Below are 16,353 nucleotides of genomic sequence, written 5' to 3' on the forward strand. Positions count from 1 at the left end.
AAAACAATTTTTTTATAGCGCTAATATGATAAATTTCATGCTTATAATTAAAATTCTAAATATATAATCATTAAAATCTATTCAAAATTGTTTCATACTTCAAGTTAAGAGTAAAAATTTATCTAATGCTTTACGTTACAATTATCCGGCTCACTGATAACTTCATCCTTTCCTATAACAAATGCTCTAACTTAATTGCATTTCAAGTAAACCCGTTTAACCAAATTAAAAAGTAAATTTGTTTCAGATTTTTTTAGTCGGACCAAATAAAATGGACATTCTTATTCCCAGACAATGTCCAATTTGGAGATCGGAACGAGTTCAGGATCTTTGATCATGAAATTTAAAAAAAAACCTCTCGATTAACTACTTCCAGAATCTGTATAGCTCTAAAGATGGAGATTAAATATTTTTTAATATATTTTTTTTTTCAAAATGAAACACTCTTTTGGTGATAATTAAATAAAAAAATATTATATATATTTGATTTTTGTACATATAAAATATACAAGGGGCGATTTAGGTAATTAGAAACGGTAAGTGCAGGTGATTCGTTAAATACGGCACAGATGGTATGTTTCGTAACTCGCATTCATTACTTCCAGTGGTGATTCAATCAATAATACGGAGTTCCCTTCTAACGAATCTGGTCCATTTTCCCGTCCAGGGGACGCGGCTCGATCTGGATACATTTTAAATCCAAATGAGGACGACCCTCAGATCATTTATTCCCCAACTCTCCAAAACATTAGTTACCCAATTCGGGCGACCCCTGCCTGTTCTGCGAGCGTCACGTGGATGCCAAAATTTTAGTTAGGCCCTTCTGTTTCCGTTATTTGCAAGCTAGTTTTTGGCCTTTCTACGCGCTCCTCGAAATGACATGTTTTTATTCAAACTTTCCTGTCTAATGCCGAATTTTTCAAGTCCAAATATTTCTTACAATAAGTTTCGTGGCAGTGTAAATTATTAATATTTTAGCTCAAGATTTTCACAGAGCTCAAAGAGTTTTCTCTCGCACCATGCCACTTTCAATCCCTGTGCTAGCGGTTGAAGCTTTTGGCCTTGCATCAGTCTGCTTCTACTCGAAAGGAACCTGAGTGAGATGTGCGAAGTTGTTCCATGTTCACCTAACAAGCAACTCAACTGCTTCCTTTTGCAAATCACCTTAATAATTAGTTCATCATTGCCTTTGCTTGATTTGCGTCTAAGCTTAAACTTGATTTTGTCCTTATTTTTTATAAAAAAATAAAATTTCAGATTAATATCGTTTTCGAATTTGTGAAGTGCAAATGTGCAATGCAATTTATATTTTTATTTGTATTTCCATGAGTATGAATCGCGTTGGGCGGTTGGAGTGTTGGGTGAGGGAGTGCCCCCCCGGAAAAGAGGAAATGAGGCGGACAAGTCTGACACGATCGGTGGTTTGCAAAAAAGGGCAGGATGTTTGTTGATTTTAAGATTACGCACCAAAATTGTGGTCCATAAATGCAGGAGAGGACCGCCAATTGGTGGATGTGTGGGGCGAACGAGAGAGAGAGAGAGAGAGAGAGAGAGAGAGAGATTTGACTTGGTCTCTGGCAGTTAGGGAAGAGGAGCTGGGGGCAGTTGTTGTCCGAGCTAAGCAAATCGAGCCATGGAGGGCTCGTCTGCCTCCGCGGAGGTGACTCGCGTCGCCAGCGCCAGCAGCCTCGGCAGCGAGGGGGGAAGCCGAGCGGTGAAGGTGATCCCGCTGCAGCATCCCGCGGAGCCCTCCCCTCTCTCGCAGTCGGCGGACGTCTACGGGCGGTGGGGGGCCAAGGTCCGGGGCATGTCCTCTATGGACTGGCTGGAGCTCCTCCTCCCCTGCACCCGATGGATGCGGAAGTATCGGATTAAGGAATACCTACAAGCTGACCTCATGGCTGGTATCACCGTCGGCGTCATGCTCGTCCCGCAGGTTTGATCTTCTTTCCTTGCTGTTCCTTTCTACATCGTCCGAGGCGGGGATTTTTCTACATTTCGTTCTTGGAAATCGAATAGTTATTTTCCCCGAAAGGGTAACCTTAATTGAAATTCGACATTTTCCTCTCTATTTGCTTTTGAGCGTTCGTAAATTTGATTCAATTGTTTGAAAATGGCAGTCGATGTCGTACGCAAAGTTAGCAGGCCTTCATCCAATCTATGGACTATGTGAGTGTTCAGTAGTTACCACAACCGTATCTCCTCTCAATTGATGTCCACTAATTATTCTATTAAGACAATGCTCTATGCAGATGGTGGTTTCGTTCCAGTATTTGTGTATGCCATATTCGGGTCGTCACGCCAGCTTGCCGTTGGTCCGGTGGCTTTGACCTCCCTTTTAGTGTCCAACGTCCTCACTCCCATCGTTGATCCTTCAGACAAGTTGTATACGGAGCTGGCAATATTAATGTCGCTCATGGTTGGCGTATTTGAAAGTTTAATGGGCTTATTACGGTAACTGAACTATCCCGTTGTCTTCATCTGCAAAATGGACATGATTGCTTGTGTGCGTTGACTGCAAATCGGCATGTCCGCCAAATAGAAATTGAGAGAATGCTTTCATTAATACTAACATATGTAATTCTACAGGCTTGGATGGCTGATCCGTTTTGTTAATCACTCTGTGATATCAGGCTTCACAACTGCTTCAGCCATTGTAATTGCATTATCCCAGTTAAAATACTTCCTCGGATACCCTATAGTTCTCAGCAGCAAAATAATACCTCTAGTCAAAAGCATAATTGCTGGTGCTGGTAAAGTGAGGATCCCATTTGTGGATTTATCTGTTCTTAAATCACTTTTTTATTTCTTGTTGAGTAATATGGCAATGTGTGTTCTGTAAGAATTATACTATCACCAGATGCTTCAGTTAATCGGGTGAATCATCTCATTTACAACTTGCGAAATATGTGCCTTCTTATATATGCATCCAACTTCTTGGCCAATGCAAAATCAACCAAAAGAAGATAATTGATCATTCCATGTCTTTTTTACTCTATTGTTTTTTGAATTTATTTTATCCTTGATTCGTTTGGCTGATGCTGATAAGAGATTGTTAATATTTATGACCCCTTCTCCTTGCTCTTGTTTTATCCTTTTTGTTTTCTTTGCCAACAAAATTTAAGAGTTGGTGGAATTTAATTAGGTGAAACTTCAACTATTATGTGTCCAACTGATTTCATATATCTCTCTATTTACTTTTATTTGGCCAATCACTATAAACATAGGCATCCACATACGTATTGCAAATTATGATGACTTGTTAACAGTCATCAGAATAAACATTTGCTTATTACACCAATGATTTCAAGGTCATCTAACATTGCATGGGAGATTTACTATAAATGTTTATCTAAGCGTTTTTTTTTTCATTGAATAATACATATTTAGTGGCAAATATGGATTTTGAATGCCATTTTTTGAACTCAAATTGTTCTTCCATGCAACAAAGTTGTTGATTGAGCGGTTGCTGGTGATATGCCAAATGAAAATTTAGTTCCACGCGAGTTTGTGAGTATGAAGTCCATGAATTGGCTAATAAAATGCTTCTATGAAGCAAATTCCACATTCAACACAGAACTTCATAATTTCCCTTGACCTGGATTGGCACCCATTTAACTCCTTGATATTTGTTTTGCTTCACATACACAAGTTGTTTCCCCCTTTTTTTCATGAAATAAACCTATAATATATTTAGAATGATAAGTTGAAGATTGACCTTGGTATTCAATTCAATAGTTTACAGTTTCTTGGTTATAAATAATAGTAGACGTTCCTAATTATTGCTCTTTTCCACTTATTTTGGTAATTTTGTATCAAATCCTTTTTGTAGTTTTCTTGTTATTCTTGTCGTCTTTGACTTGTTTAGAAGCCTATCTTTTTGATGGTATTTGTTAGCTTATGTAACAATTCAAAAGCCATTTAAGATGCCAAGATTTACCTGGTAGTGGCTACAAGAAGAAATTTTGTTCAAGACATTTTTAATACTTTGGGAAAAAATCATGTGAATCTGTATAAAAATATAGTTTGTTATCATCCACTTAAATATATAAAAATCATGCAATAGTAATTATTCATATAGTTGGCGCATTATTATAGATATACTTTATTCCCCCTGGAAACCAACAAATCAGAATCATGATTACCAAATTTTGTGATAAATGCTCATCATAGTTAATGTAATCAGGACTCAGGATGATATTATGATTTTGTTGTAATTTTGCTCAGATTGAACGGTATAATTAGATTGTATTCTTTCTGGTGTACTTTCATTAGTTAAGTCATAATTTTACAGGAAACATCTACATCATGCGGCTGTTTTGACTCCATGTTGACACTAACAGTTTTTGATTGTTCTTTTTTTCCTGCTGCTGTGCTTGTTTCTTGATTTATGTATGATTTCTTTTTTACTGCTTTCTCCATTTACAAATTCTGTTGAGGGAAATATAGGTATCTAAAAGATGCACATATTTCTAGAGATTTGACCTTACACAGAGTACCCAAATTATGGGGCTCATGACTTGTTATTATTGTTGTTATAATTTCCTTTTATCTTGTTTTAAAAATTCATTAAATTCTACTCACTGAGAAATGTTTGTTTGTTTGTTTTCATCATCAGTTTTCATGGCCGCCCTTCGTGATGGGATCTGTTTTCCTTGTAATTCTGCTTGTGATGAAACACATGGTAGTACAATTTATATGACACCTACTGATTAATAGCAATCAATATGCCCATATCAATAATATATTTCAGAACCATTCAGATACAATTTTAACATGCAGGGGAAAACAAACAAGAAATTTAGGAGTGTGAGAGCAGCTGGCCCACTTACACCAGTCATAGTTGGCACAATCTTTGTCAAAATATTTCATCCACATTCAATTTCAGTGGTAAGGTGCCTTAAGTCATAAATTTTCTTGCATTTGAAGCTTTCTAAAATGCAATAGTACTTCAGTTGCTAGTTGTAAAAACATGGAAGTTAGAGTCAGATTAAAATGGTGCAATAATCTGTTTTTTTACAGTTACTCCCTGTAAACTTAGACAATTTAGGCCTATGAGAATACAAATGGATGCAATCTTGTCAAAAGACAAAGTTGACTAATTTCTTATGCACCTGGTATTATCTCTATGCATCAGCTGTAGTGCTTACAAGTGATCGCTTGGATATGAATGACCAAGGCTAATAGCACCTTGTATAACAAAGTATTATTTGATGAAGGATATCAGGAAACCCACAATCATTCATTTCAAACTTTCAAGTATCATTATGTGCCTAAATTTTTGTCCTGAGTTGGAATTGTTTGCTTTTAACACTAAGTTTTTATTCCGGCTGGAATGATATGCTTTTAACATTGAAGCATGTTGGCACCCAACACGCTTCTCACGCATTGAGGTGTGATGAGATGAATTTAGATGACTTTTTCTTCTTTAATTCGCTTCAACCTAGGATATTTGCTTTTAAAATTGATCTAAAAAGATTGATCGTCATGTTTTATATTTTACTTGCTAATACTCGACACACTTTGACATGTGTTAAAGCATGAAATGAATTCAAATGAATTTTACTTATTTAATTCTTTCACTTAAATTGTTTATTTTTTAAAATAAGACTATATCACTTAGATAATTGAATTTTTTAAAAAATTATATTTTACTTCAATGCATGCTGGGATGAATTGAGATAAAATCTACTCCTTTAATCTTGAACCATTAAATTTATTAACTTTATTTTAAATAAAACTATAGCAATTAAGATAACTTTTAAAAAGAATTTCAGATAAAAGTTGAATTAATCTCGACAAGATTTGACATATGTCAGAGACTATGAGTGTTGGAATGGGTGGCATGGGCAATATAGGAGAAATTATCTATGTTGATTAGCATCAAGTTTTGGTACTAGACCAGTAAATTTCAAATGTGTCGCCTGACATTACTTTAAATTTAAACCATGATTTATTTATTTCAACACAAAAAAAAGACTGCATAAGCACAAAATTAGATAATCAGATAACTTTTGTGCAAAGGTTTCAGTCAAATTTAATTTTGATTTGCTATATTCTTCTATTCTCTCAGTAATAGTATGGCAGTGCTAATTCCTTAGGGATTTGTGTAGAAAAAGGAGACATGCAAATTTCCCTATGACAGGCCATCTGAAATGGTTCAAGCATATAGGAAGACTACCTATAACTTCAACAGATACAGAAAATTTTTATTGAAATAATTGAAACTCTAATTTTCTTCAGTTTAGTTATCTTTTGAGATTCCATATTCTTTTGACTTACTAGTTTATATCCATTTTTATCATCTAAACTAGCTTGAGGAAAAACTTAAGGTATTTTATTGCGTTAAAAGGCATCTTGGAACTAGTTTAATGATTCTTTTTGTCTGTTTCATGTAATTCTTGACTATGCACAATCTGATTGAGCTTAATGTTTTGAAATGATTAATGTGAGATCACAAACAGGTATCTAAATTGCATACTCTTTATTAGGTAGGTGATATACCTCAGGGACTTCCGAAGTTCTCCATTCCTAGAGGATTTGAGAATGTAATGTCCCTAATTCCAACTGCATTACTCATTACCGGCGTGGCCATTTTGGTAAACACTATTTGAGATCTTTTTCTGTCCTCCCAGTTATATTATGCCTTTATTTAAAACTAATATCACAATGCAAATCAGGAATCTGTGGGCATTGCTAAAGCCTTGGCTGTGAAAAATGGATATGATCTAGATTCAAATCAAGAGGTGATGTTTTGGAAAATTAACAATGAAGCCTACTTTCATTAGTTGCACATGACACATTGTAATGAATTTCAAGATCTTTGACAACTATATACTTTCTAGAACAATCTCTTCTTCATGCTAATAATTGCTAATACATTGCTGCTTTGCATTGTTATCCGGCCTTCATGATATATTAACAAGCAATATAATCTTATTGGTTTAACTAAATATAGGAGGGTGGGTACTTCAATTTAAATGACAAGTTGATCCTGAATGTAACTCTTTCATTTGTGGGGTTAACCTTGGATGATCATTTCCAGAATAGTTATGATTTAAAATTAGTTACTAATTGTCATGTAACATAAGCCACAGAAAGGCTAGATCTCCTAGAGTGCTATTATTATGCAAAAAGACAGATTGGAATAATTGGAAGATGTAAGAAATGAACATAAAGTGAAGTGCTTTGGAAACAAATACTGCCATTTCCACTAATGGGAAAATTCCTAATTGTTAACATCAGATGTTTCATGGCTAACCCATGCTATACTATACCAGCCTTGCATCACCCCATATCACATGAGTGCCTAACTTGCCATGTACTGGGAAGAATGACTCCGACAGTGGTTGGAAGGGCACATGAGCTACCTCCAGAGAAAGTATTCTTCCTCTCCTTTTTTTCTTTGTTTTCTCTTCATCCTCTCTTGGCTTAGGGAAAGAGACAACATAGAGTAAGGAGAAGAGAGATGAGGCTTAAGAAGATGAGGAACAGGGCAGAAACATAGGAGGAGGCAAAAGAAAGAAGTAGTGAAAAACAAAGAAGAGTAGGTCAACATAGTGTGACCCTTGCTGAACAGTAATGTGTCTCAATGCAAGTAGACGCTAAAACAAGACCGTTCCCTGTACTGAAACCAACAAATTTAAACCTTGGCTAGATGCACTTTCTTTTGTCTCCCTTTTTTTTGTTACAGATGCTTACCTTCAAGGTCGGCGTAGACAGTTGAAAAAGACTTACAATAAGACTAAGAGTATTGATCTCAGAGAATATAGATTTGGAGCAAGCAAGTCCATGTAACTTGAAATTTTTTGGGTTATTTATGTATCAATAGAAGGAGAAAAGCTTATTTAAAGTAAGAGTCATTTATAATAACTTCTAAACTTATCATCACTGACTACTTATGTGGAAATTATATTTTCTTTTATCAACCACCACCTACATTTTGTAGTGTTTGTTTTTTTTTGTCATTGCTAAGTTGCATTTGAAATATATTTTTTTCAAGTAATTTAGAAGCTTCAAGTGTTGCTACAAAATACATTGCTTCATTATTCATGCATAATCTACATTTTTCTTGCAGTTGTTTGGTCTTGGTGTGGCAAATATTTGTGGGTCTTTCTTCTCCTCATACCCTTCAACAGGTAAGATACACTGTTCTTCCCTAACAAACTGGCATAGCTGACATTGTTCCCTACCATATGTTTAATATCAATGAAATTACACAGTCTTGTTTTTGTTGAATTAAATTTCAGAAATTTGTACAGGTTCTTTTTCTAGGTCAGCTGTGAATAATGAGAGTGGTGCCCAAACCGGGTTATCTGGAATTGTAATGGGAATTATAATGTCATGTGCTCTTTTATTTATGACACCACTTTTCACTGAGATCCCTCAGGTATGACAGTTTCATAGAGCTACCTCTATCATCTCTGCTGTTGTTTACATTTTACAACAAGAACAATAAATAAATTATTTCATCTGGTGCATGACCAACAGAACAACAAGTACTCATACCGTGAAGGTTTTTGCCCAAGCTAATTTGTTCTTGGAGAATTTTTAACTATAATGGAACAGTAGCTCTAATTTGTCCAAAATATAAAAAAAAATATATATTTGGGGTTGTATTTCTTGATTAGGAAGCAACTGGAGCATTTTGATTTGCTTGGGTTCTTTTGAAGGAGATATTTGTTAGTAGAAAAGGATGTATAACTGAAAGGACATGTAACAGTTTGTACCAAAACTAAATTGACTTGCTGACTAACTTCCTCCCTGTAGTACTTTACCTCTATTCATTTTTGAATTGCATTTTTCTAGTTTATGATCCATGCTTGTTTATTATTGTATCAGTGTTGTTTCAAAATCTTTAGATTCAGCTTGTTCCCATTGATATCTAGTTTTATAGAGATCTCAATTCTGAGTTTTTCAATTGCATGATATGAGGTAGAAAACCTCCAAAGAAGAGTTTTGTTCTTTTTGTATGAAAAGAAAAATGTTGCCATCTGTCGAATAACAAAGAAATTGGATGGTAGATTCGTCACCTTGCAAAGTGATGGACAGACATTTTGTAAAGTCTAAGATCTAAAGAAACTCAAGTAATACCAAATAAAACTGAGAAACTTTTTTAATCCTTAGACAGATTACCTGTGTACAAGCTTTTCAAATATTCAGGAAGATGTTGGTGACTGAATGTAATCTGTGCAATGGATATAATTGATTGTTGTAAAAAAAGGCTTGAGAAACTGGTAAGGATGGTAGTCATAATTTTATTCATTTCCACAAGTCTTGAAAAAGTTCAATGAGTATTTTTTTGTATTTGACACCTTTTCAGACATATAATTAGGATGATCAGTTGAAATTATGCTAATCATTTTGAGGATGCTCCTAGTCTTTATGCAAAGTTTTATCTTGAGTCTGATTTTAGGTCTAGATAAGCTTGCTTACGATGGTAAGCTTGATTGAACAGAAAAAGTATATGGCTGATGTATGAGTTAAATGATATGCTACAATAGTCAGAGTAAGTACCTATTCATTTTCATTTTTTTGTCAATTTCTTATTTTTTCATTATTCTCTTTCTGATGGTGCATAGATAGGATCTCTCCGGCTATTGCTATTAGAACAAACATAAAACAATCTGCCTTATTTTGCTTCTAATTTATCTTTGGTAAATTGTTGGGCTTTGATACCCTGCATTTGTTGCTTTATACCTAGAACGAAATCATAAAATTTTCAAGGAATTGGTTTTGATCATGTCACGGATCTTTCTAAAGTTGTCAGCAGTAGAAATTTGTTTAAAGAATGATGTGCTTAACAGAATGGACATTTTGCTCAACCAAATGAATAATTTTCCAATGCTTATATCATTTTGTTGATTGTATATTTGTTATTCTGAAAATTTTGTTTAGAGGAAAATAGGCAATTCTTGTATTTGATAAATGTTGAAATTTCTGCATCAAATGCATTAAGTTGCACCTTGTATTGGTTGCGCACTTTTCATTAGGGAATATTCTTGCTTACCATAACCTTTTGTCCTTATTTTTCAGTGTGCTTTGGCTGCCATCGTGATATCCGCTGTCATGGGACTAGTAAGAATAATATTTGTATATTATTCATGTTTTTTCCCTTAAATCATTAGCATGTACCATTTCATTTGAATTGCCGGTAATTATGTGGTCTTGTTGGTTTTACCTTCTTCAACATATTATCATCTTTTAACTAGTGTTGCTTTCACATTCTACATTCAATCTTTAATTTAACTGAGGAGAATACTCCCAGATGAACATAGATGACTAGCAACACTTTGTGGCATATTGTGATGCATTTATTGACATTTGCAGGTATTTGTATTGCTAGACTAGAACCTTTTCTTTATAACTTCTGCATCATGGACTCCTGCCAACCAACTTTGTTTTTCATTAGGTTCCAATAAGTAGTGGTTTAAGTAGAATCTTAGGGCTTTAAGAACATCCTAGAATGAGTTAATTTTTATGAATGTTTGTTTGGTTCTTTTTATGACCTGTTGAAATCTTGTATGCTCCACTATGTTACAATAATGTTGTCACAATATTGGTTTGTCTAACTGCTGTTCTGAGTCATCTTTAACAATTTATGCATGCCTCATAGAGTCATACATAATTCTTAGTAGGCTATATCTCTACCTTCAGTATTCATCCAATGCTTAAATTTATAATGAATTATTCATACTTATATATATTTTTTAGGTGGATTATGAAGAAGCTATTTTCTTGTGGCGTGTAGATAAGAAAGATTTTAGTCTCTGGTCGATTACATTCATTATAACATTATTCTTTAGCATTGAGATTGGCGTTCTTGTTGGGGTGAGTATTATTATATTTTTCCACTGCTTATCCAAGTGTAGACAATTTCTCTAAACTCTGATTTATATGAATACAGGCATATCTTTAAAATCTGGTTTATTTAGATACACAATTCATGTTTTAGCTTTTGTATAATTACATAGTTTGATTACTTTTTCTCATATATGTAATCCATTATACAGGATTTTCTGAATCCCATAGTAACTATTGGTTTTATAGTTACTTAAAAATCATATTTTAACTTCTATGACTTCTTCTGGTTAAACCATGCATCTGATTCAGTGTGAGTGAAACAAATTCATTTCTAAGTGTTGATAATGGTCTGTGCATGCCTAATCATTGAACCAGTTCCAAAGCACAAACTGAAACTCCAATAATACCTCATAGAATGGAAGGTAATAATACTAGATTTGTCAGAGCTGTACTGCATCGTTAATGATAGATTATGGTGTTTGCAAAATATGTATTCTACATGATCTGAAAGATTAATTTACTGTTGGTTTGTCCAAAATAGAATTGTCTTATTTTTGGACTCAACAAGAGATTCTCTGGTTCTTGTAAATCATTAACAATTTACAATGCTAGTTGTTACCATCTAAAATAAGCCCAAGAGTGACTAGATGTCAAAGGTGATATTTGCCATCCTATCTTAAACATGAAGTTACTTTCTAACTTTTCTACGTTCCTAGTCCTAATACCATAGATTTACATGAAAACTGATTTCTGTCATTAGTCCCCTAAGATAGTGGTTGGTTAATGTCATCCTATCCCTAACATCCTAATATGTTTGAGGACTTAAATATTCCATCACCATATGGTCCATATTAGTGCAGTTTACACAAAAAAGTTCTGAAATATGTCTACTGAGTACAGTTGATGTTTTGTAGGTTGGTTTCTCACTTGCATTTGTAATCTACGAATCTGCAAATCCTCATATAGGTGAGTTTTATTTTTGAATTAATTACTTGTGCTTCTGTATATTGTGGCTCTGTTTCATACTTATAAATCGTACACTGCGAGGAACTAGCTACCTATTAGTTATGTTTATCTACTTCCTATTGAAGAATCAAACATTCATTTAAAACACATTCTGGTTTAAGCGTCTATAGGTGTTTTGCATTTGGTCTTGGTACACAGGAATCACTTTTTCATTCACTGCTTTGTTTGTTTCACTATATATTCAGAAGTTACATGGATATTGATAGGCTGTAAATTACCTTTGCATCTGCTGAATGTTTCACAGTTCATTGATTGCTTATATACCCACTTGTGCAGATTTTCTTTTTTGAAGTTAATATTAATCTATTTTGTAATTGCTTATTTGGTTTTCGGTCAGGTTCTTAGACTTGCAGTATCTTCATGAGTTATCCATGGCTTATGGAAATCACCTTGCCTTGGACACCTTTTTTTTTGCTTTAAAAAAATGGCTGTTAATAACATACTACTCTACTGTTTTTGAAATTTTAAATGGTTTACCTGGCCCTAAAGATAATGATGTTAGGTTAAGCGTGCTTTGGATTTAACCAGATTGATTTAATTATGCGAACCAGAAATTTAGTTTAGTTGTTTGTATGCTACGTTGTGCACGTTGTCTTTTAGTGTAGTTGCTTAGAGTAGTTTAGTAATTTTAAGTATGCTTTCTAGGAATAAGCTGACATGAAGGCTTTAATTGTACTGAACCAGGTTATATTTTATGTTTTGGAATATATGAACCTTTTTTCCCTTCCCAATTTCCCCTCTTCCCTCTTTCTCCCTTCTCTCCCCACTTAAATCTAGTGCTGTTCTTCATCACAGTTACTAACTAATCTGGTCTTGCTAATTTCAATCCAACATCTTGCGAGGTAGGATAATGCTAGCTCTATAAGGTTTAGTTAAACATAAGTATGGTTGCAACCACTTGATTTTAAACTAATAATCCATATAAGCATTGACTTAACAAGTAGCTGCAAGTACTTGTACTTAATATGTTGATGTATTTTATTTCAGCTGTGCTGGGACGTCTTCCTGGAACCACTGTATATAGAAATGTTGTACAATACCCTGAAGCATACACGTATAATGGTATTGTTGTTATCCGTATTGACGCACCAATCTATTTTGCAAATATAAGTTATATTAAAGACAGGTGAGATCCAGTTTTCTTTCAGATTTATAATTGCAAGAAAAGTTAATTTCAGAAAGGAGTTAGCCTTCTGTTTCTTATAGTCTCTCTAAAAATTTTAGTACAATTTTTATTATTATTCAACCTTTTTCCAGATTACGTGAATATGAGCTAAATGTTGACGGTAGCACAAAACGTGGATCGGATGTTGGACGAATATATTTCATCATCCTTGAAATGTCACGTAAGATCTCTCATCTATACATGAACCGTTGCTCTTGTTTTCATAATAATTAAGCATAATTGCCAATTCACCATCAGCCTTACCACTCCATCTAGCTATTCCAAAAATTCTAAATAACTTAATTTGCTACTAATATTCTCTATCTTCTCGACCAAATAATTTTATATGCCTGGACAATTTTCTTTCCTATTCAATCAATATCATTGAATGACTCAAGTCAACACACTAATTATGGACTTCAAATGTCTCGAAGGGAATAAGAAAGTTACCATCAAAGGCTTATTTACTTGGAATATATGACAGGAAGGAAGAAAAGTGATAAAGATAGATGCAGTTCCTTATGCAACTTTATGAGTCTCTCTCCCCTAAACTCTAAAGTAATTGATGGATGGAAACTATAGTTTATACTCTTATTTCTTACATTTAGTATTAAAGAATGCTTGAGATGCTTTTTCAAGGTAACAGAGATGCGGTTCATAGTTTGACTTATGGCATGAGGAAGGGAAAATGTGTATTCACATGCCACTGTCAATTACCATCATCTCATATAACAAACCATAAACCTTTGCAGCTGTTACACATATCGACTCAAGTGCAATTCAAACTCTGAAGGACTTGCATCAGGAGTACAAGTCAAGAGGCATCCAGGTTACTAAACCATATCATAATTTGTTATCAAAACATCATTTTGTATTACTACAAAAGTTCATTCAGTATTTAAGGTTTCCTTCTCAGATCGCCATTGCCAATCCAAACCAAGGAGTTCATCTTCTACTGTCCCGGTCCAGAGTCATAGAGCTGATCGGCGTGGAATGGTTCTTTGTTAGAGTGCATGATGCTGTGCAGGTTTGCCTTCAGCACGTACAGAACATGAATCCATCCACACCCAAAGTCTCAGACAACACCAACTACACCAACTCAGACCCAAAGAGACAGTCCAGCTTTGTGGAGAGCCTATGGAAACGGAAGCCTAATGTCGCGACTCCAGCTGAAGAACCACTATTGCTCCACAATGAAGTTGTCTAGTGTAAATTGGAAGTAGTCAAATTCTATTTAATTGCGCAGCGATTTATCCCCCTATTTTATTTTATTTTTATTTTTTCTCCCGAGCAACTATTGTCTTTCCCTCAGTGAATTGGGCATTTTATTTTATATTGTATACGGAAATGTAAACGGGATGATAAATATGATTGATTTTATTATACCATTTAATAAAAATCGGTTTTGAGTTCTATCTGCGGGGATCATAAATGGCTTTTGAGTTTGTGTGTGTGTATATATATATATATATATATATAATGTGAAATTGTAAGATAAGTATTTTTATTTTTTTCAATATAAAGTCATGATAGTATAATTCCTTTTTTTTTCCTAAAAAGTTTTTTGAGAGTTCATCACTTTTCAACAAAGTAGTATAAGAGTCAATGATATCAAAATTTTTTTTTTTCCAATATCCCTAACTTACCAAACTCAACTATGAGAATTGGTCACTTAGAATGAAGACTATTCTTGGATCCCAAGGAGTATGAGATATCGTTGAAAATAGTTTTAAAGAGCCCTTAGATGTGACAACTCTACCTCAAAACCAAAAGGATGCTTTGGAGAAAGAATGAAAGAGAGATCAAGGTGCTCTTACATCCTCCATCAAGGTTTGGATGAAGATATGTTCGTGAAAATAGCTAATGAGACAACATCAAAGAAAGCGTGGGAGACACTTCACAACTATGTTATGGGAGTAGACAAGGTAAAGAAGGTAGACTTCAAACTCTAAGAGCTGAGTTTGAATCACTCTTTATGAAGAGTGAACATATCTCCGATTACTTTATAAGAGTTTTTACTATTATCAATCAAATGAAGAGACTTGGAGAAACTGTGACCGATGTTCAGGTAATTGAAGAGGTACTATGCTTTCTTAGCATAAAGTTTAATCATGTTGTTGTTGCAATTGAAGAGTCCAAAGATTTGGAGATCATGACTGTTGATGAATTAAACAAATCATTATAGGTTCATGAAGAAAGGATGAACCATGGAAAGCAAGAACGATCAAAACATGTGCTACAAGCAAAGACCAATTTGAATACCAAAGGAGGTGGTTCTAGTAGAAGTCAAGGCCAAGGACAGGGTAGAGGCTGAGGTTGTACATGGCTGTGGTCAATGGAGAGATGAGCAACCTTTGTAGTTTCATAAAAGAAATCAAACATGCTGTGGTCAATGGAGAGATGAGCAACCTTTGTAGTTTCATAAAAGAAATCAAACATTTGCAAGAGGTTGTGGAAGTAGAAGAGGAAGAGGTAACTATGTGAGGTATGATGATAGAAGAAACAAATCTCAAATTGCATGTTATGCTTGTCACAAGTTTGGACATTATGCTTGGGAGTATCAATCAAACATGGAAGATGAAGAGGCAAATGGAGAACAAGGAAGATGATGCAGAGTAATCCTTATTTTTTTACACTTAAGGAGGACTTTATTAGAAAAGTAAACACATGGTACCTTAATAATGAAGCTAGCAATCATATGACAGGTGATAAAAGTAAATTTGTGGAGCTTGATACAAACAATAAATACTTTGTAAGCTTTGGAGACAACACAAAGGTGAAAAATTGAAGGTAAAGGTACAATTCTTCTTGAAACAAAGAATGATGTTCATAAAGTACTTTGTGGTGTTTATTATGTTTCAAAATTGACTAGTAACATCTTAAGTATTGGTCAACTTTTGGAAAGAAATTACAAGATTCATATGAATGATTGTATACTTTAACTATGAGATTAAGATTCTAACCTCGTTGCTAAGGTGTCTATGACTAAGAATAGGATGTTCTTATTGGACTTGAAGAATTGTGGACCTATGTGCTTGAAGACATGTATCCAGGATTCATCATGAATTTGGCATATGTGGTTTGGCCATTTGAATTTTGATGGACTCAAAGCTTTGGGAGATCACAAGATGGTGAAAGGGATTCCAAAAATTGATCACCTTGATCAATTTTGTAAAGCATGCTTACTAGGCAAGCATCCAAGAAAAAGTTTTCCAAAGCAATCCATTTCAAGAGAAACCAAACCACTCCAACTTGTCCATGCTTATGTTTGTGGTCCTATCAAGCTCGAATCTCTTGGTAAAAGCTATTACTTTGTGCTCTTTATTGATGACTTCAATACAAAGACATGGGTTTATTTT

The 16,353-nt window shown here is 34.4% G+C and overlaps 1 protein-coding gene across 1 annotated transcript; it reads left to right on the top strand.

Annotated features, from left to right (window-relative positions):
* The first annotated feature begins 1,493 nt into the window (after window positions 1-1,493).
* Window positions 1,494-14,407, top strand: LOC122038742 (sulfate transporter 4.1, chloroplastic-like). Its single transcript, XM_042598656.1, has 17 exons — window positions 1,494-1,936; window positions 2,121-2,169; window positions 2,253-2,454; window positions 2,590-2,758; window positions 4,619-4,684; window positions 4,783-4,890; window positions 6,492-6,599; window positions 6,681-6,746; window positions 8,078-8,138; window positions 8,262-8,389; window positions 10,036-10,077; window positions 10,714-10,830; window positions 11,718-11,769; window positions 12,817-12,955; window positions 13,087-13,175; window positions 13,747-13,823; window positions 13,911-14,407. The coding sequence occupies exons 1-17, from the start codon at window positions 1,634-1,636 to the stop codon at window positions 14,199-14,201; spliced, it is 2,067 nt and encodes a 688-aa protein (XP_042454590.1). The 5' UTR covers window positions 1,494-1,633; the 3' UTR covers window positions 14,202-14,407.
* Window positions 14,408-16,353: the final 1,946 nt, after the last annotated feature.

Source organism: Zingiber officinale, chromosome 1A (assembly GCF_018446385.1).
Source record: "Zingiber officinale cultivar Zhangliang chromosome 1A, Zo_v1.1, whole genome shotgun sequence".
In the NCBI taxonomy this organism is placed as follows: domain Eukaryota; kingdom Viridiplantae; phylum Streptophyta; class Magnoliopsida; order Zingiberales; family Zingiberaceae; genus Zingiber; species Zingiber officinale.

What these genes read in the sequence shown, in the direction of transcription:
- LOC122038742 (XM_042598656.1), top strand. Translation starts at nt 1,634, where the DNA reads ATGGAGGGCTCGTCTGCCTCCGCGGAGGTGACTCGCGTCGCCAGCGCC. An exon ending in GCGTCATGCTCGTCCCGCAG is followed by an intron (nt 1,937 to 2,120) that starts GTTTGATCTTCT and finishes TGAAAATGGCAG; the next exon opens with TCGATGTCGTACGCAAAGTT. An exon ending in TAATTGCTGGTGCTGGTAAA is followed by an intron (nt 2,759 to 4,618) that starts GTGAGGATCCCA and finishes TTTCATCATCAG; the next exon opens with TTTTCATGGCCGCCCTTCGT.